The sequence below is a fragment of the Podarcis raffonei genome, chromosome 18, assembly GCF_027172205.1.
Source record: "Podarcis raffonei isolate rPodRaf1 chromosome 18, rPodRaf1.pri, whole genome shotgun sequence".
Lineage (NCBI taxonomy): Eukaryota > Metazoa > Chordata > Lepidosauria > Squamata > Lacertidae > Podarcis > Podarcis raffonei.
The window spans coordinates 5,918,752-5,937,922 of record NC_070619.1 but is presented as its reverse complement, the minus strand read 5'-3'; the positions used below and the strand labels follow the sequence as shown (position 1 = coordinate 5,937,922).

The following is a 19,171-nucleotide window of genomic DNA, read 5'->3' as shown; positions in this document are numbered from 1 at the left end:
CAGAAACTCTCCGGGGATTATTTACTTCAGTGAATAATCCATACTGTGACTTGCAGGGATTTTTTTTTTCCAATTTGCATTTGTAATTTGGACCCTCACATCCCATGTCTCCTATATGAATCCGACTCTCTTTCTTAAAGATCGTTGGGGGGCTGCCTCCCTCGGCCACCCACGACTCGAGAGCAGGAGGTGGAGAAATTGTGAGCCTCTGGCACAGATGCCATAGCATCTGATAGAACATTGCTGCTCAAACTTTCTGATGTGGTGCACTGACAATTCCGCCCCCACCCTCTCGATATGCCAGGACAGGTGCCATCCTTAGTCTGGGAAGCGTCCCACCCAACCTGGGCTGTGGATAAACTACAGTTCCCATGAGTCTTTGAGGGTGGGAAGGGAGCCATGACTGTTAATATGCTACAAATGTGCTTTAAATGTATGGTGTGGGTGTGACCAAAAATAAATGAGTAAACCTCCATACATGTGGCTGAGGTCTAAAGTGGCCTTCTCAATACTGTTTTGTTCTGTCTCCTGCAGAAATATGTTTCCTTCCAACCTCATCGAGGCTTCGTTCCAGCAGGTGAGCCCTTGATATAGTTCTCTTCTCAGCCCTTGTGTGCAGATCAAGCCGTCCAGCCAGCCCAGGGGCAGCCTCTCTCTGCTCTCAGCTCCTACTCACCTAGGCCATGGGGGATAGGCACATTCAGAAGCTCTTGAGACCTCAGGATACGCTGACCCCAGCCTGTCCACTTTTGAGAGCTTCCAGAAGTATATGGCCTGCTGGCCCAAGACATTTTGGCACCCGAGGCGGTTTCCAAAATAGTTCCTCCCAGTGCCAGGGAAGGAGAAGGGGTGTGGGAATAGCTACATCAGGAGGGAGCTACATCATCAAGGGGGAAAGAAATATCTACATTGGAATCTGCTGCCTCTGTGGATAATGATAATAATAATAATAATAATAATAATAATAATAATAATAATAATAATAATTTATATCCTGCCCATCTGGCTGGGTTTCCCCAGCCACTGTATTAAAATACAATGATTAATCAAATATTAAAAACTTCCCTAAACAGGGCTGCCTTCAGATGTCTTCTAAAAGTCAGATAGTTGTTTATTTCCTTGATGTCTGGTGGGAGGGTGTTCCACAGGGCGGGCGCCACCACCGAGAAGGCCCTCTGCCTGGTTCCCTGTAACTTGGCTTCTCGCAGTGAGGGAACCACCAGAAGGCCCTCAGCACTGGAGCCTGCCACCTGAGGCACTTGCCTCACCTTGCCTCATAGGTGGGCTGGCCCAGTGTTTGTGAGATGCAAAGGTGTTCCCCTAACACGCATATTTTTGACAAGCCATCCCCCCTGGCATTCTTGCATGTTATTTCCACTAATATATGCACTTTAGTATATTCATGTTTGTAACTGACTGGAGAACTGCATTGCAAAATTCAGAGAAGTGGGAATTTGTAGGATGGCTGTTGTTTCGGTTTGCATATCGTTTCAGAAAGTGTGGATTTGGCTGATTAATCAGATTTCTCTCCTCCCCCCCAGCAAAAAACACACAGGGCCCCTCCAGATATCTGTTTTATTGCGCTTTCATGATGATTTCTGCTCACGGTGGTATTGGTGTGGTTATATACAGTCCCACTTACACTGCGATTTCCCCTGCAAAAGTCCCAGGGAAGTCTGACTGCTTCCTCTGTAATTGATGCAAGTCCTGTAGTTCCCTTTTAAAGCCCAATAGCTTTCAATACCGCGAATGCTTTGATGGCGAGGGAGCAAATCTTTCAGTGGAGAGGGAGGTTGTTCTGCTTTTGTTGAGCTGTCCCACGAGAGCTTCCCTCCAGATCTCAATAACGATGCATCACAGAAGAACTAATAAAGCAAAAGGATGTGTGGTCAGTCCACAATCCATAACTGACCGCTAATGTGCTATTTGCCTGTTGCAGAATGCACCCACAAGGGGGGGAACCCTCTTAAGCTCTTTATTTCCCTCAGCGAGCCAGGAGGGTTGTGTTCTCACCCATCCATACCAGGTAAAGGTAAAGGTACCCCTGCCCATACGGGCCAGTCTTGACAGACTCTGGGGTTGTGCGCCCATCTCACTTAAGAGGCCGGGGGCCAGCGCTGTCCGGAGACACTTCCGGGTCACGTGGCCAGCGTGACAAAGCTGCATCTGGCGAGCCAGCGCAGCACACGGAACGCCGTTTACCTTCCCGCTAGTAAGCGGTCCCTATTTATCTACTTGCACCCGGAGGTGCTCTCGAACTGCTAGGTTGGCAGGCGCTGGGACCGAGCAACGGGAGCGCACCCCGCCGCGGGGATTCGAACCGCCGACCTTTCGATCGGCAAGCCCTAGGCGCTGAGGCTTTTACCCACAGCGCCACCCGCGTCCATACCAGGTACTATGAGCTGAAAAGACTACATGGTCTCAGCACCATGGATAGCGCCAGTGAAAGGTGAAGGTGGATTGAGACCATCAGAGCTTGGATGGCCTCCAGTCAGGGATTCTTGAGCTGTGATTCCTGCATTGCAGGGGGTTGGACTAGATCAGGGACGTCCAACTTCCAAGAGACTGCGATCTGGTCCCTGCGATCGACCGGTAGATGGCGATCGACCTGTTGGACAGCCCTGGACTAGATGACGCTGCAGTTTTATGAAGCCTCAGTCACATCCACACTGGGGTGATTTCAACAGTCTCCTCTGAATGAAACTTACCGTATTTTTCGTCCCATAGGATGCTCCGTCCCATACGATGCACCTACTTTTTTGGGGGGGAAATAAAGGAAAAAAATTTCCCCTTTATTTCCCCCCCAAAACCAGGTCGGGGAACAGTGGGATGGCGGCGCTGCGCCTCCCCGCTGTCCCCCGAGCTTGTGGGGCTGGCCGATGTCTGCCCGGTGCGAGGGGCGCTCTGCTTCGGGGCGCCCTACGTGCCGGGCGGCAGGCTTGTGGACACCTGCGCGAAGCATGGGGCGTCCTCCGGAGGGCGCCCCGTGCTCCGCGCTGCAGGCTGCCGCCCGCAAGCCTTGCGCTCCCGGGGGAGATCCCCCGGGTGCGCAAGGCTTGCCGACACCTGCGTGAAGCACGGGGCGTCCTCCGGAGGGCGCCCCGTGCTCCGCGCTGCAGGCTGCCGCCCGCAAGCCATGCGCGCCCGGGGGGAGTTCCCCCGGGCGCGCAAGGCTTGCAGACACCTGCGCGAAGCACGGGACGTCCTCCGGAGGGCGCCCCATGCTCCGCGCTGCAGGCTGCCGCCCGCAAGCCTTGCGCTCCCGGGGGGATCTCCCCCCAGGTGCGCAAGGCTTGCCGACACCTGCGCGAAGCACGGGGTGCCCTCCGGGGGACGCCCCGTGCTCCGCGCTGCAGACTGCCACCCGCAAGCCGTGCGCGCCCGGGGGGATCTCCCCCCAGGTGCGCAAGGCTTGCTGACACTTGCGCGAAGCATGGGGCGTCCTCCGGAGGGCACCCCGTGCTCCGCGCTGCAGGCTGCCGCCCGCAAGCCTTGCGCTCCCGGGGGGAGATCCCCCAGGTGCGCAAGGCTTGCCGACACCTGCGCGAAGCACGGGGCGTCCTCCGAAGGGCGCCCCGTGCTCCGCGCTGCAGGCTGCCGACCGCAAGCCGTGCGCACCCGGGGGAACTCCCCCCGGGCATGCAAGGCTTGCGGATAGCTGCCTAAAGCCTGGAGAGCGAGAGGGGTTGGTGCGCACCGACGCCTCTCGCTCTCCAGGCTTCAGCGAAAGCCTGCATTCGCCCCATAGGACGCACACACATTTCCCCTTCATTTTTGGAGGGGAAAAAGTGCGTCCTATAGGGCGAAAAATACGGTAGTTGAATACCACCCCGTACATTTAAAGCACACGGCTTACCCAAAACCACCCTGGGAACTGTAGGTTGTTAAGGGTGCTGGGAATGGTAGTTTGATGAGGGGCAAATGACCATTCCCAGGATACTTTGTGGGGAAGCCACAAACTTTAAATCTATGGTGTGGATGTAATCTGCCTTATTGGCCTGAATATAAGCTGCACCCGCAAATAAACTGCACCTTTAAAATTGGGGGGGAGGGAGAAAAAAGACAATACCGGGTCGCTTCCTGGGGGGGAGCTGCACAGCTATGCTGGTGGCGTAAGGTCGTGAATATAAGCCGCGCTTTAACTTTTCACTGTTGGAATTGGGGGGGAAAGTGTGGCTTATATGAGGGCCAATACAGTATATGGCTTACATGAACCCTCCTTTTCTATTTCTTTTTAAGCTTGAAAAAACAAAGAAATGACAGTGTGCAGAAATAAAACATCTGACATCAAGCACTTTTTAACATAAAGATTAAAAGAAAATAGATAAAGAGAAACGACAAAAACTTCTGATTCTCTGTCTACCAGCTTACGGAAAATTCTTACTTCATAATAACATTCAGTTCTCCACTTTCCATAAACCAACCTTTCTTTTTTCAGTCTTCAAACCCTGACACCACAAGTTCATTTTCCTTGTTGTGTGGGGAGTTTTCGGTTGTTAATAAGTGTCAACAGTGATTTTTCTCAAATTAAACACGTCAACTTTGCCATCTCGGCTAAAACTATCGTTTTAATAACTGTTCTTCTATAGTAGGTAATAATAAGTCCTTTCATCTTTCTGCATATAACAGTCCTGTGGCTGTGATCATATATTGCAGTAATCGTTCATACTCTTTTTCTAGTTGTATATTCAGGAACCCCTAGCAGAAAAAGCTATGAGCCCTCTTTTTCTAAGATTTAAAACAAAGCAGCCCAACCCAAATTGTGTAAAAAACCATTTCTCCAGGATCCACCCATCTGACATGTCATCTGACATTTTGCTTCTAGTACCGAACAGTTCTTCTGCCCGTGGTGAAGTCATCTGGGATCCCGAAGAAATCGACAAAGTCACTAAGTTTCATCTACTTTGTGCCGGATGCTGAGAACTCTGAGATCCAGCGGCCGGTGCTCCTTGAGATCACGCCAGCGCCAGAAATGACCTACCGGACCCTCCCTGGCAGCAATAACGAGATGAACGTGCTAGGAATAGTTATCTTCTCAGCCACAATCGGTATGCATATCAAATCCCAACTTGGGGGGGGGGGTTCGCCCCAACGTGTGTGAACAGATGAATTTGGTGAAGTCAGGATTTGGAGACATTGTTTTATCTCTGCGCAGAAAGGGATTCTTTGGGTGCCTCAGTTTTTGGGGTTGCGTGCAGTATAGCACTAAGTTAAAGTAAGCTAAAGTACAAGGGACACGGATGGCACTGTGGGTTAAACCACAGAGCCTAGGACTTGCCGATCAGAAGGTCGGCGGTTCGAATCCCCGCAATGACGGGGTGAGCTCCCGTTGCGCGGTCCCTGCTCCTGCCAACCTAGCAGTTCGAAAGCACGTCAAAGTGCAAGTAGATAAATAGGTACCTCTCTGGCGGGAAGTTAAACGGCGTTTCCGTGCGCTGCTCTGGTTTGCCAGAAGCAGCTTAGTTATGCTGGCCACATGACCCAGAAGCTGTATGCCGGCTCCCTCGGCCAATAAAGCGAGATGAGCGCCACAACCCCAGAGTCGGTCACGACTGGACCTAATGGTCAGGGGTCCCTTTACCTTTACCTTTAAAGTACACTTGCTCTGCTGGCAAAACCCTTTGTGCCAGAGGAACGTTGTCATGTAAGAGAATGCATAAGAGGATGCTGGTAACTTGGTTGCACAATAGGTTGAACAATCTGTCGCCCAGTGAATTTCCGCCAGTGCAACTGCTGTACGAGATTCCTCTTGTGCACAGCATAAGAACTCACTTGTCTACTAGCACAAAAGCCCTTTGTATTTCTAAGATGTCTTGATTTTAAGAAACAAAAATTCCTTCCAGTAGCACCTTAGAGACCAACTAAGTTTGTTCTTGGTATGAGCTTTCATGTGCATGTGTATCTGAAGAAGTGTGCATGCACACGAAAGCTCATACCAAGAACTAACTTAGTTGGTCTCTAAGGTGCCACTGGAAGGAATTTTTTAAATTTGTTTCAACTACAGCTGACCAACAAGGCTACCTGCCTGTAACTTGATTTTAAGAAGGTTTTGTTAATGCACATTTCCCCCTGCCCCAAAGTCAACAATTTAATACATGCTCTCATTCATTAATAATGTAAAAAGGGGGAAGAAAGAACATCACAAGATTGATAGCGCATGTTAGCATAGATTTTCATCATGGTGATCCCTATTCCAGTAACAGCCATTCAACAGTGGAATGGGCACATTTAGAAGGTGGAGGACTCTCCTTCACTGGAGGTTTTTAAGCATAGAAGAAGAGTTTGGATGTGATATCCCGCTTTATCACTACCCAAAGGAGTCTCAAAGCGGCTAACATTCTCCTTTCCCTTCCTCCCCCACAACAAACACTCTGTGAGGTGAGTGGGGCTGAGAGACTTCAGAGAAGTGTGACTAGCCCAAGGTCACCCAGCAGCTGCATGTGGAGGAGCGGGGAAGCGAACCCGGTTCACCAGATTACGAGTCCACCGCTCTTAACCACTACACCACACTGGCTGGGTGGCTGTCTGCCAGGGATTCTTTAGCTGTGATTCCTGCATTGCAGGGGGTTGGACTAGATAATCCTTGAGGTCCCTTCCAACTCTAAAGTTCTATGACTATGGAATTAGCAAACTGAATTTAACATTCGCAAGTTGTCCTGTTACGATTTGTGCACAAAATATAAACATACGTACGGTGGTCCCTTGGTTCTCAAACGACTCAGAACCCAAACACTGCAAACCCGGAAGTGAGTGTTCCGGTTTGCAAACGTTTTTCAGAAGCCAAACGTGTACCGGTTTGAGTGTTACGCTTCTGATTTGAGTGCCACACTTCCGTTTTAGTGCCACTCTGAGATCTGTCTGTTTTTGCTGTCTATTTTGCATTTTTGTTTTTGTGGCTCTTTTCTTTTTGTGACTGTGTGGAATCCAGTTCAGCTACTGATTGATTGTGTGATTGTGCTACATTATTTATTGCTTTCATTTTATGGATCAATGGTCTCGTTAGATAGTAAAATTCATGTTAAATTGCTGTTTTAGGGGTTTTTTTTCAAAAGTCTGGAACGGATTAATCCATTTTGCATTACTTTCTATGGGAAAGTGTTCCTTGGTTTTGGAACGCTTTGGTTTTGGAACAGACTTCTGGAACGGATTAAGTTTGAGAACCAAGGTACCACTATACACGCTACTAAGCAGATAAAATTTCAAGCTCAATTAGAATTTTAAAAAACCCATACAATTTAAAACACGGGGCATGATTGTGGCGGTTGCTAAGAATTTTTCAGACTCTGCTGCCACCAGCTTCATCTGCAAAGAGAAAAGTCACATAATAATTGGCTGAATTGTCCTGGCTGGAAAGGAGCATCTTGTCTTACACCCCTTGAAGATGAGATTATATTTCTTATTATTTACTTTTATTGATCACATTTGCATCCCACCTTCCCTTCAAAGAGCTCAAGGTAGTGCACTCTTTCCTTATAACAACAGCTCTGTGGGGCCGGTTAGGCTGGGAGACTAGCCGGCCTGAGAGTCACACGCAAGCTTCATAGCTGGGTGGGGATTTGAACCCTGGTCTCCCAGGTCTTAGTCCGACATGCTGACCACTACACCACACTGGCTCACACCAGTTGGTAAAGGACTCTGTCCAATGCCCGGCCTACTCAAGAGTAGTCCCATTGAAGTTAACTGGGCATGGCTAAGTTGAGTTCATTCATTTCAGTGCGTCTCTCCTGAGTAGGGCTGGCATTGTTTACAACCCGCTGCAACCGCGAGTAACGTTGGACACTGCATTGCACACTGTTATTATTATGCAAGTGGGGCCTTCATTTATACACCAGCAACTGTTTGTCGGCAGGCCTCCTTCTGGGAAAGATGGGCGAGCGAGGGGCTCCTCTGGTAAACGTCTGCCAGTGCCTGAACGAGGCAGTGATGAAGATTGTGGCCATGGCAGTCTGGTAAGTCAAATGCCGACCCGGTGGGCCAGCAATTCAGGCAGAGATGGGGAAGCTTTTTGGCTTCGTGGGCCAGGTCCTTTCCAGGATCAAATTTGACAGATAATAATAAGGGACGCGGGTGGCGCTGTGGGTAAAACCACAGTGCCTAGGACTTGCCGATCGTATGGTCGGCGGTTCGAATCCCCGCGGCGGGGTGCGCTCCCGTTGTTCAGTCCCAGCGCCTGCCAACCTAGCAGTTCGAAAGCATGTCAAAGTGCAAGTAGATAAATTGGTACCACTTTATAGCTCGCCAGATGCAGCTTGTCACGCTGGCCACGTGACCCGGAAGTGTCTGCGGACAGCGCTGGCTCCCGGCCTCTAGAGTGAGATGAGCGCACAACCCTAGAGTCTGGCAAGACTGGCCCGTACGGGCAGGGGTACCTTTACCTTTACCTTAATAATAATAATAATGATTTTTATTTATACCCCGCCCTCCCCAGCCAAGGCCGGGCTCAGAGCGGCTTACAAGCACTAATAAAAACAAGTTGAATAATTACAACTTAAAAACAAAATTAAAATACAACATTAAAATATTGAAACATTAAAATATTAAAATGTAGCCTCATCGCAGGAGGAGAAGGAAAGGAAAAAAGAAAGAGAGGGAGGGAATCAAATTGGCTCCAAGCCAAAGGCCAGGCGGAACAACTCTGTCTTACAGGCCCTGCGGAAAGAAATCAGATCCCACAAGGCCCTGGTCTCATGAGGCAGAGCGTTCCACCAAGCCGGAGCCAGTGTTGAAAAGGCCCTGGCTCTGGTTGATGCTAATCTAACTTCCTTAGGGCCTGGGACCACTAGGGTGTTGTTATTTATGGACCTTGAGGCTCTCTGTGGGGCATACCGGGAGAGGCGGTCCCGTAGGTACGAGGGTCCTAGGCTGTGAAAGGCTTTAAAGGTCAAAAGCAGCACCTTAAATCTGACCCTGTACTCCACCGGGAGCCAGTGCAGTTTGAAAAGCACTGGGTGAATATGCTCCCATGGCAGAGACCCCGTGAGGAGCCTCGCTGCAGCATTCTGCACCTGCTGGAGTTTCTGGGACAGCTTCAAGGGCAGCCCCGCGTAGAGCGAATTACAGTAGTCAAGCCTGGAGGTGACCATTGCATGGATCACTGTGGCCAGGTCGGGGCGGGAAAGGTAAGGGACCAACTGCTTGATGCGGTGAAGGTGGAAAATGTCGCCTTGGCTGTTGTTGTAACCTGCCCCTCCATGGAAAGGGAGGCGTCAAGGATTACACCCAAACTCTTAACGGAAGGCAATGGCACTAATTGGGCCCCCGCAAGAGAAGGGAGTTGGTCCCTCATCTCCATGCCATCCCGACCCAGCCATAGGACCTCTGTCTTCGAAGGATTTAGTTTCAATCGGCCCCCACGAAACCATCCAGCCACAGCTTCCAAGCATCTGGTCAGTGTGTTCGGGGCTGAGTCGGTGTGGCCATCCATCAGCAGATAGAGCTGAGTGTCATCAGCATATTGGTGACAGCCCAGCCCAAAGCTCCGGATAATCTGGGCAAGGGGGCGCATAAAGATGTTAAAAAGCATTGGGGATACATGTGTGTCTTGCCTTTTTAGTTTGTAAACCTGGTGGCAAAGCCTGCCTTTCTTTCTTTTACTAATGTGAGACACTTTGGGAGCCAATAATTGTCTGAAAAGCAAGATTAGAATATTTAAATAAGCCCTGGTGGCTGCATTCTTCCTCCACTGGAACGAGCTAGTTTGGTTTAACGGTCCTAAGAGACCTGCATTGGCTCCCAGTACATTTCCGAGCACAATTCAAAGTGCTGGTGCTGACCTTTAAAGCCCAAATGGCTTTGGTCCTGTATACCTGAAGGAGCGTCTCCATTCTCATCGCTCAGCCTGGACACTGAGGTCCACTTCTGAGGGCCTTCTGGCGGTTCCCTCATTGCGAGAAGTGAGGTTACAGGGAACCAGGCAAAGGGCCTTCTTGGTAGTGGTGCTCACCCTATGGAATCCCCTCCTATCAGATGTCAGAGATAAATAACTATACAATCTTCCGTAGGCATCTGAAGGCAGACCAGTATCAGGAAGTTTTTAATGCGTTGTGGTTTGTTGTGTCTTTATATATTTGTTGGAAGCCACCCAGAGTGGCTGGGGCAAACCAGTCAGATGGGCAGGGTACAAAAAACAAATGATGGTATTGATGATGAAGTTCACTGAGTAAGTTTCAAAACTTCCAAAGTCGTTCCAGTTGCTGAGCGAATAGAACGTGAACTAAATTTGTTTCAGAGTAGAATGATTTCTAGCTCACATTCAAGCTCATTCCCTTACATTTTGCTTTGTTTACGCTGTAGGCTCTCTGGGCCTTTAGATTTAAATTGTTGGGGGAAATAAACGAAGCAGTTCACGTTCCTCTGTGTGTGTGTGTTTTGACGCCCTCGCCGCAGGCTCCACGATCATAGCTGTCAACTTACAGATTTGAAAATAAGGGACCAGCAGCCTTGAAAATAAGGGACCAGCAGCCAAAATAAGGGACCAGCAGCCTCACCTCTTCCAGGCACTCCAGTCTTCCTGTCCTCCTGCAGTCTGGTCAAACTCATGCTGGGTAGCTTTGAGAATACTGTCCAACCAACTTTGTAACCAGAGGTTCAACTGAATAGAATCTGAATCACATGTACCACAAGGCCTATGCAGCCTCAACTTAAGATGGCTCCCCGGCCTGGCTTTGCACTGCAAAGTTTGCAGCAGCACATGCAACAAAATGCATTCAAAACCCCCCTCAGCTTGCATTAACTAGCCACACACAAGGCGTGCAAGCTCCACCCCCCAGTCGTTCTTAGACTTCTTATTGGGTGAGCAACACAGCCAAGCAACACAGTTGGAGCCTCCCTCCTCCCTGGCCGGCAGGGAGGGAGGGAGAGGAGCTGCTTCCTTTGAAATTTAAGGGACATCATTTAAGGGACATCCATCAATAAGGGACAGCAGCGGGACATGGCGCTGGAATAAGGGACTGTCCCTTCAAATAAGGGACGCTTGACAGCTATGCCGCCGATCCTGAGCTTGCCCGTTTTGTGCTGTTGCAGGTACTTCCCGTTCGGCATCGTCTTCTTGATAGCCGGGAAGATCTTGGAGATGGAAGACCCCTCCACGATTGGGAAGAAGCTCGGCCTCTATGCCATGACTGTCGTGACTGGCTTGGCCATCCATGGCCTCTGCTTCCTGCCTCTGCTGTTTGTGCTCATCACCAAGAAGAACCCTTTCTCCTTCATCCGGGGGATCCTCCAAGCCCTGCTCATCGCTCTGGCAACGTCGTCCAGGTAAGAGGCGCAGGAGACTCTTAAGGCCTAATGTGGTGTCAGGGCTGGAGTCAGGCGGAGGTCAGCAACACCTGAGGCCAGTGAAGTTAAATCTTTACTCAAGGAAGTCAACCACGGAACTCAGGCCTAGTGGTCTGTCTTTCCAGGAGGTCTTGCCCCAATGAAGCAGCTGCGTGGACTGAAGGTCCCCGCCTTCCCACCCCTCTCTCTAAGGCTTCTCCCCTCAAAGGTTTTCCCCATTCAGTCTCAACAGTGTCTGCACACAACTAACCTCTGTTCTGCTCTTTTCATTTCTCTGCATGTTCTGGGAGACCAGAGGGGGAGGGAGCTGGGTTCTTCTTCCTCACCCTGAAATAATCCTTGGAACTGCAGTTTACCCCTTGCAGAGCTATCATTCCCAGCACCCTTTAAAAACTACAATTCCCAGGATTCCTGGGGGGGGGGGGACACACACACACGCCATGTGTGTATGGTGTACGCACAGCTGGTTTTAAAAATCTGTTTGCCCCTTCTTGGGTGGGCGGCTTTGCGGATGGGCCCCGGGTCTCTTCTATTGCAAGCCAGATCGTCCTCCTGCCAACAGATTTGCCAACGGCAGTAGGGATCAGAGGGTGGGCGCAGAGCCAACTGACCAGTAGTAGCGCTTGGCCCCACGCCCAGTGCAAGGCAAAATTCCCAGCTTGCAGGGCCTTTCGGCCTCTCTCTCACTGAAAGGCGGATAGGCGTTGGGGAAGCCTAGTCTTGGTTGGGGGAGGGGGGGTTGTAGCCTCCGCCTGCTTCTCCATGGGTAAGGGTATTGTAAAAGGAATTGGGGGTTGCTTGTGCGTAAAGGGTGCTGCAGCTCTAGGCAACGTTGCCTGGCTAAACCTTTCCCTGGCTGGACAGCCCTTTCTCCATGGCTGTGTCAGTCGCTGGCAGAATCCGTCAGTGGGCGTTTTCTGAACTTCTTCCAACATAAAAATTCTTTGACCCCAAGTCTCCTCCTAGCCTCTCTGCGCGGAAGTCTCTTGCGCAGAGTGGGCGTGCCCAACGGAGGTCCTGGGCTCTCCCCGCTGCTCTCTGTGGAAGAGTCTTGGAGCCCTCTCTCCGCAGTTCCCCCTTGCTTCCTGGTGTCCCTCCTATTTCCTTCCTCAAAGGAAGTGTTCTCTCTCTCCCTGCTGGTCCCTTCTCCTGCATCGTTGGGGAGCCTTACCTCCACTCTAGGCTCCGATGGCAGTTCCCTGACAGGTATCCTGTTAAAAGGATCCAGGAGGAGTGGCTCCTGTCCCAGACAGGGGCTAGGGCCATACTGTTCCTCCAACGGTGACCATTTGGGGGACACCCCTATCTGATGTAGGTCATAGGGCGTCCTTCCCCCCACTGGCTTCACCCTTAGTAACACTCCCAGCAGACGATCGGGAGTGACATACGCAGTTGCTTGCCACAACGCCTATGGCCAAACCTTCACAGCTGTAACCAATAACTTTGTGGCCTTATTTGATCCCAAACCAATATGCCTAGTGTTGTCTAGTTATTTGCACCTTAGGGAACAGGGAGGTTGCAGGGCCTCACTACGGAAACACCTGTGTCTTGCTAACTAGCGTGGGTTTTCCCTCACAGCTCAGCCACGCTGCCCATCACCCTGAAGTGTCTTTTAGAAAACAACGGGATTGACAGGCGGATAGCCAGGTTTGTCCTCCCGGTCGGGGCAACCATCAACATGGACGGGACTGCGCTTTATGAGGCAGTGGCAGCCATATTTATCGCGCAGGTCAACGAATACGACCTGGACTTTGGGCAGATCATAACCATCAGGTAAATCCACTTCCTTCTTTCATATCCCCCCTCTGGCCTTTGTAACTGAAGCAGAAGAAAGAAAGAAAGAAAGAAAGAAAGAGAGAGAGAGAGAGAGAGAGAGAGAGAGAGAGAGAGAAAGAAAGAAAGAAAGAAGGAAAGAAAGTTTAGACATTGTGATTGAGACCATGCATTTTTCATGACAAGTGTCGAGAAAAGGCAAGAGTGTGGCTTTCTTGCCATATTTGTTATGTTTTGCCAGTCTTCTTTATTTTATATGGTGATGACCCAGTGCTTAGAAAGTCCTTTAAAAAAAAAAGACCTAACTCAAGTTCATCCTTTCCAAAAATGAACTACGTTGTTCCTGTTAACAGTTCGTCCTTTTACAAAGCAAGATAGTTTAGTTCAAGTTAATCCAAATGAACTTTCTCAGGTTAGAAAAAAATTCATCCTTGCCCCCTTCCCCCCCCCAAAAAAATGTTCCAATGTGTAGTATAAAATAATAATGTTCCAGTGTGCAGTATAAAATATAGTTAGGTAGACTGAGAAAACATGAAATGTGAATGGCTTCGTTTATTTTCGCAATCTTGAAGCTTAAAGGCCCAAAGAATCTAAAGCAGAAAAAAACATATGTAAGAGGACTATGAAAACCTCAAAATGCACACACAATAGAATATGAATTGCTGATTCCCCACAACACTTAGAATCTTGTTCTGAACTTCAACTTCAACTAGAAATCATGTGAAGTTCTGCCAGAAGATGAACTTAATTCACCTTTAGTTTGCTTGGCAAAATTTGATGCGTCGATAAATGTTGAAACTGATGAACCTGTAGCCAGTTAAAACCAGGGTCCAGGCAGCTAGTGTTCGTTGATGGCTGTATTGCCCGCCAGTATTAGAGACTGCATGCCTCTGAATGTCCGTTCCTGGAATTTGCAGATGGGAGACATTGTTCTTGGGCCTTACAAGCCGGGTGGCTACCGTGAGAACTGAATGCTGGGCTGGATGGGCCTTTGCCCTGATGCAGCAGACCAGTTTTAATGGACCTTTCTAGTGGCTTAGGCCCAGGGCCAGCCCAAGAAAATTTTGGCACCTGAGTCAGACCCCAAAATGGCATCCCCTTCCCTGCCACCCTGCCTAGGAAGAAGAGGCGAGGGAAGATCTACATCAGGAACAAGTAAGGGAAAGAAAGATTGACACCGGGAACTCCTGCCCCGGCAGATCCTACCGCCTGAGGCAGTCAACTCGCCTTGCCTCTTGGGTGGGCCGGCCCTGAATAACAATCTACATTGAGATCTGCTGCCCCTGAGGATTCTGCCGCCTGAGGCAGTCTCAGCTTGCCTCATGGGCGGGCCGGCCCTGCTTAGGCCAGCTGCTGCCTTTCAGACTTAACTTCCCCCCAATGCCATCTGTAAAATGGGGGCAATACTACTTGGCCGGTTTAGCTGTAAGGATTGCTGAGATTATGCAGAAAGCACTAAGTGGAAATCACCGGGGGCTACTGAAAGGTTCTGACCATTCGTCTATATCAGTGATGGCCAAACTCGGCCCTCCAGCTATTTTTGGGACTACAATCCCCATCATCCCTGACCACTGGTCCTGTTAGCTAGGGATGATGGGAGTTGTAGTCCCAAAACACCTGGAGGGCCAAGTTTGGCCGTCACTGGTCTATATGGCATCTGCAATGGTTGGGAAAGCCGCCCTGTCCCCAGAGCAACAGCACTCTGCTTCTCCTCTTCTCGCAGCATCACGGCCACAGCGGCAAGCATCGGGGCAGCCGGGATCCCCCAGTCGGGCCTTGTTACCATGGTCATCGTGTTGACCTCTGTCGGCCTCCCCACGGAAGACATCACCCTGATCATCGCGGTTGACTGGGCCTTGTGAGTTGCTCTTTACTCCGTTGGTGTGTCATGTTTGAATGCAGACTGATTAGACAAATCCATGGGGAAGAGGGCCATCGATGGTGTCCGTTAAGAGTTTGGGTGTAATCTTCGACACCTCCCTTTCCATGGAGGCGCAGATTGCAGCTATAACAAAGGCGGCATTTTTCCATCTCCGCCAAGCTAAGCAGCTGGCTCCTCACCTCTCTCGCCCTGACCTAGCCACTGTGATCCACGCGACGGTCACCTCCAGACTGGATTATTGTAACTTGCTCTATGTGGGGCTGCCCTTGAGACTGACCCAGAAACTCCAGCGGGTGCAGAATGCTGCGGCGAGACTCCTTACAGGGTCCTCGCTGCGAGATCACATTCACCCGGTGCTATACCAGCTGCACTGGCTCCCGGTGGAGTACAGGATCAGGTTTAAGGTACTGATTTTAACCTTTAAAGCCCTATATGGCCTAGGACCCTCGTATCTCCTGGTATGTCCCACAGAGGAACTTGCGATCTTCAAATAAAAACATCCTGAAGGTCCCAGGCCACAGAGAGCTTAGGCTGGCCTCAACCAGAGCCAGGGCTTTTTCGGCTGCGGCTCCGATCTGGTGGAATGTTCTGGCACAAGAGACTAGGGCCCTGCGGGACTTGACATCTTTCCGCAGGGCCTGCAAGACAGAGCTGTTCCACCAGGCCTTTGGCCAGGGCACAGCCTGACTCCCGCCTTTGGCAATCTTCACGGAGCTCTGGCCCAATGGTTGCCATTGGTTTGATTTGAATTAATTTTATAATGAATGATTTTAGAGTGTTGTTTTGTGTTGTACTGTTGAACTGTTTTATTGTTGTTAGCCGCCCTGAGCCCGGCTTCAGCTGGGGAGGGCGGGATATAAATAAAATTTATTATTATTAACCCTAAAAAGCTTGGATGGAGTTGCATTCCCTTGCCATTCCTGTTGCATGCTGAAGACATGCTCCCTTACCCTGACTGTTGACACTTGAGATATACATTTTTAGGCTCCACCCCCTTACTGTGATTGCCGCTTGCTTTAAACCGTTTTCAATACTGCATTTCAAATTGTTGTGGCGCAACCTGGGGCCTCAAGGTGAAGGCCAGGTAATAAATCAGAATAAGCACAGTAAGCACAACTCAACCAAGGAAAAGGAACAAAAGAGATGGGATTGTACCCACTGTTAGTCCTACGGAGAGGAGTCCCACTGGTTTTAAATAACATGAATGGACTGCAGCCCAATCACCTTCTAAATCTGGCATAGCTGTCAACTTACAGATTTGAAAATAAGGGACCAGCAGCTTTGAAAATAAGGGATCAGCAGCCAAAATAAGGGATTTTAGTTAACCAGCTGAAATACGAAGTTAAAAGGGACCAGATAATTTGGGAGAGCAGCGCCGGTTTTTAGCCCTTCGTTTCCAGAGGTTGCTGCTCAAGACACCAGCCGATGAAACACTGCAATTAAATAACTACAAGCAGCAACCACTTTTTGCGCAAAACGAAGTCCAAGCTACGAAGATGCTGCTGCAGTTCTGTATCTTTTCTCTCGTGCTCCATCTGCAGCTCTCAGTTCCATCAGGTGGGGCAGGAGGAGGGCGGGGGGAGATAGCGCCCGAAGTAAACCTGCAGATCAAACCATCTATGCTAGTCTACCACTACAAATCTATGGGAGAAGCGCTTGCAGTCCTTCCTCTGCTTTCCCCCTCTATGGTTAGCCTTTGGAAGACCTGCCCGTGCCTCCACCTCCTCCTCATCTCTCTGAACTGCTTTCTCTATGGTTGCCCTCGCTCTCCTCTCAAGGCTCCTCAGCAATTCATAGGCCGCGCCAGGCTGCCCATCTCATCTGGGTCCTTCGGCGGCACAGCTGCAGTACGACCTAGCGGGAGCAGTGGGCAGAGGGGAGGTCCCAGGCAGAGAAGCTCAGTTCGGCGGCCGCGAGGAGGATAGCGGCGGAAGGGCCCGAGGGGCTCCCGGGGGCCGAGGCTGGTGAGAGGAGGCCAGAGGGGGGCGGGGCGGGCAGCCAAACAACACAGTTGGAGCCTCCCTCTTCCTGGCCGGCAGGCAGGGAGGGAGAGGAGCTGCTTCCTTTGAAACCCGGGAAATTTAAGGGACATCATCAATAAGGGACAGCAGCGGGACACAGCGCTGGGATAAGGGAGTTTCCCACCAAACAAGGGACGGTTGACAGCTATGAAATCTGGCCTGTGGATGGTCTGGGAATCAGCATGTTTTTACATGAGTAGAATGTGTCCTTTTATTTAAAATGCCTCTCTGGGTTATTTGTGGAGCCTGTCTGGTGTTTTTACATGAGTAGAATGTGTGCCTTTATTTAAAATGCACCTCTGGGTTATTTGTGGGGCCTGCCTGGTGTTTTTACATGAGTAGAATGTGTGCTTTTATTTAAAATGCATCTCTGGGTTATTTGTGGGGCATAGGAATTTGTTCATTTTCCCCCCTTCAAAACATAGTCCGGTCCCCCACAAGGTCTGAGGGACAGTGGACCGGCCCCCTGCTGAAAAAGTTTGCTGACCTCTGTCTTTGAACATAAAGCTGCGGAGAAATGGGAAGGGCAGCCTGACTGACCATCTGAACCTCTTCTTTGAAATGGTTTCCAACCCTGTTCTGTTTGTCTCCCACATCTTCTAGGGACCGATTACGCACAATGACCAACGTCTTGGGAGATGCGCTGGCAGCAGGAATCATAGCCCACGTCTGTCGGAAAGATTTTGCTCCGAAACCAGGCAAAGTATGTGTGGGTGTCACTTGAGAAGCGGTTACCGTGTTACCTCAGGTTACAAACATTTCAGGTTACAAACTCCGCTAACCCGGAAGTATAGTACCTCAGGTTAAGAACTTTGCCCCAGGATAAGAACAGAAATCGTGTGCTGGCTGCAGCATGAGGCCCCATTAGCTAAAGTGGTACCTCAGGTTAAGAATGGTTTCAGGTTAAGAACGGACCTCCAGAATGAATTAAGTTCGTAACTAGAGGTACCACTGTACATCCAAACATATCATAAAGTCAGTTAAGGAGTCGGGTGAGAGGGAGGGGTAAGGAAGGACAAATCGATCAGGTTTGTTTTTCAAAAATTCTCATTTTTCCAATCTTAAATTCAGTTCTCCACATTTCCACAATAATTTGCGGTTTGCTTAAAAAGTCCTCATGGCCATTCGTCAGCTTCTTAGCGCAAAACATACTTTTAAAAAATAGGGTTTTGACTAATAAAAGTTTTTGCAGAATGATTTCCCCCAGATTTGTATGATATTTTCACAAAGATGTGCATTTATATGCACGCGTTGCCTTTGTTTGTACATTTCTGTACCGATTACTTGGCTGAAGGAGTGCAGAATTTTAAAGGATGTCTGCATTTCGGTTTGCACATTGTTTTGAAAGATAAAGATTTGGCTTGTACGCTTTAAAAATGTGGACTGAATTGAATTCAGAGCTGGTTCGTCTCAGCACCTGCATTTTGCTTCCCACTTCCCTACAGGATCCCGAGAACAACGAAGAAAAACCAGCCTTGAGGGGGACGTCTGCCTCCAACGACCACGTGATGGAAGTGATCGGAGAGGTTTTAGCTGAGCAAAAAAACTACAACATCTGTCAGGTGTGACACCTGCAGCCCACCTGCTCCTGGGGAGGGAAGGCAGGTCAGTGCGAAGAAGGTGCCTGTTACAGCTGCTTGACCCTCTGAGTGTCCCACCGGACAAGGGCCTCATCGCGCACAAACACAGCAGAGAGATATGCACTGTGAAGAAGAAGCTCCGAACGACACAAAAGTGCCACGGCGTGAAGACCTCCTCTTGCACGGATAAGAACATGAGAAGAGCCTGCTGGGCCAGGCTAGCGGCCCGTCTAGTCTCACAGCAGCCAGCCAGCTGCCTGTGGGAAGCCAGCAAACAGGATTTCCTGTTTCCCAGCCTATTAGGAGAAGCCGGGGGGCGAACCTGAGACCTTTGTGCATGCAAAGCAAGATGCTGTGCCGCTAAGCTACAGACCTTCCCCTGCAGACGCCCAAATTAGAAGTCCGTCAGCAAGAAAGAAGTGCAGTAAGACTGCTTTCCCCCCACCCCACCTCAAGCCTGGGACATGGGCCTTCCATGAAGAAGACGTAAAAGGAGCCAGGTGGTCCATCCATTGCAGCATCCTTTTTTCACAGCGGCCAACCAGACGCCTGCGGGGAAATCCGCAAGCGGGATTCGAGCGTGAGAGCAACCTTCCCCTCCTGTGTTTTCCAACAACACTTATTCAAAAGCATAGCCG

At 50.0% G+C, this 19,171-nt stretch overlaps 1 protein-coding gene across 3 annotated transcripts in view; it reads left to right on the top strand.

Annotated features, from left to right (window-relative positions):
• LOC128405735 (excitatory amino acid transporter 5-like) overlaps positions 1-18,958 on the top strand; it is a 37,904-nt gene extending 18,946 nt beyond the window's left edge. For all 3 annotated transcript variants that reach the window (XM_053372648.1, XM_053372646.1, XM_053372645.1), the window contains exons 4-11: positions 535-577; positions 4,826-5,048; positions 7,850-7,949; positions 11,023-11,256; positions 12,856-13,050; positions 14,774-14,908; positions 17,557-17,656; positions 18,399-18,958. In XM_053372648.1, the coding sequence (XP_053228623.1) occupies positions 535-577; positions 4,826-5,048; positions 7,850-7,949; positions 11,023-11,256; positions 12,856-13,050; positions 14,774-14,908; positions 17,557-17,656; positions 18,399-18,521 (1,153 nt within the window). In that variant the 3' untranslated portion in view covers positions 18,522-18,958. The remainder of the gene's footprint in view (positions 1-534; positions 578-4,825; positions 5,049-7,849; positions 7,950-11,022; positions 11,257-12,855; positions 13,051-14,773; positions 14,909-17,556; positions 17,657-18,398) is intronic.
• The last annotated feature ends 213 nt before the right edge of the window (positions 18,959-19,171 follow it).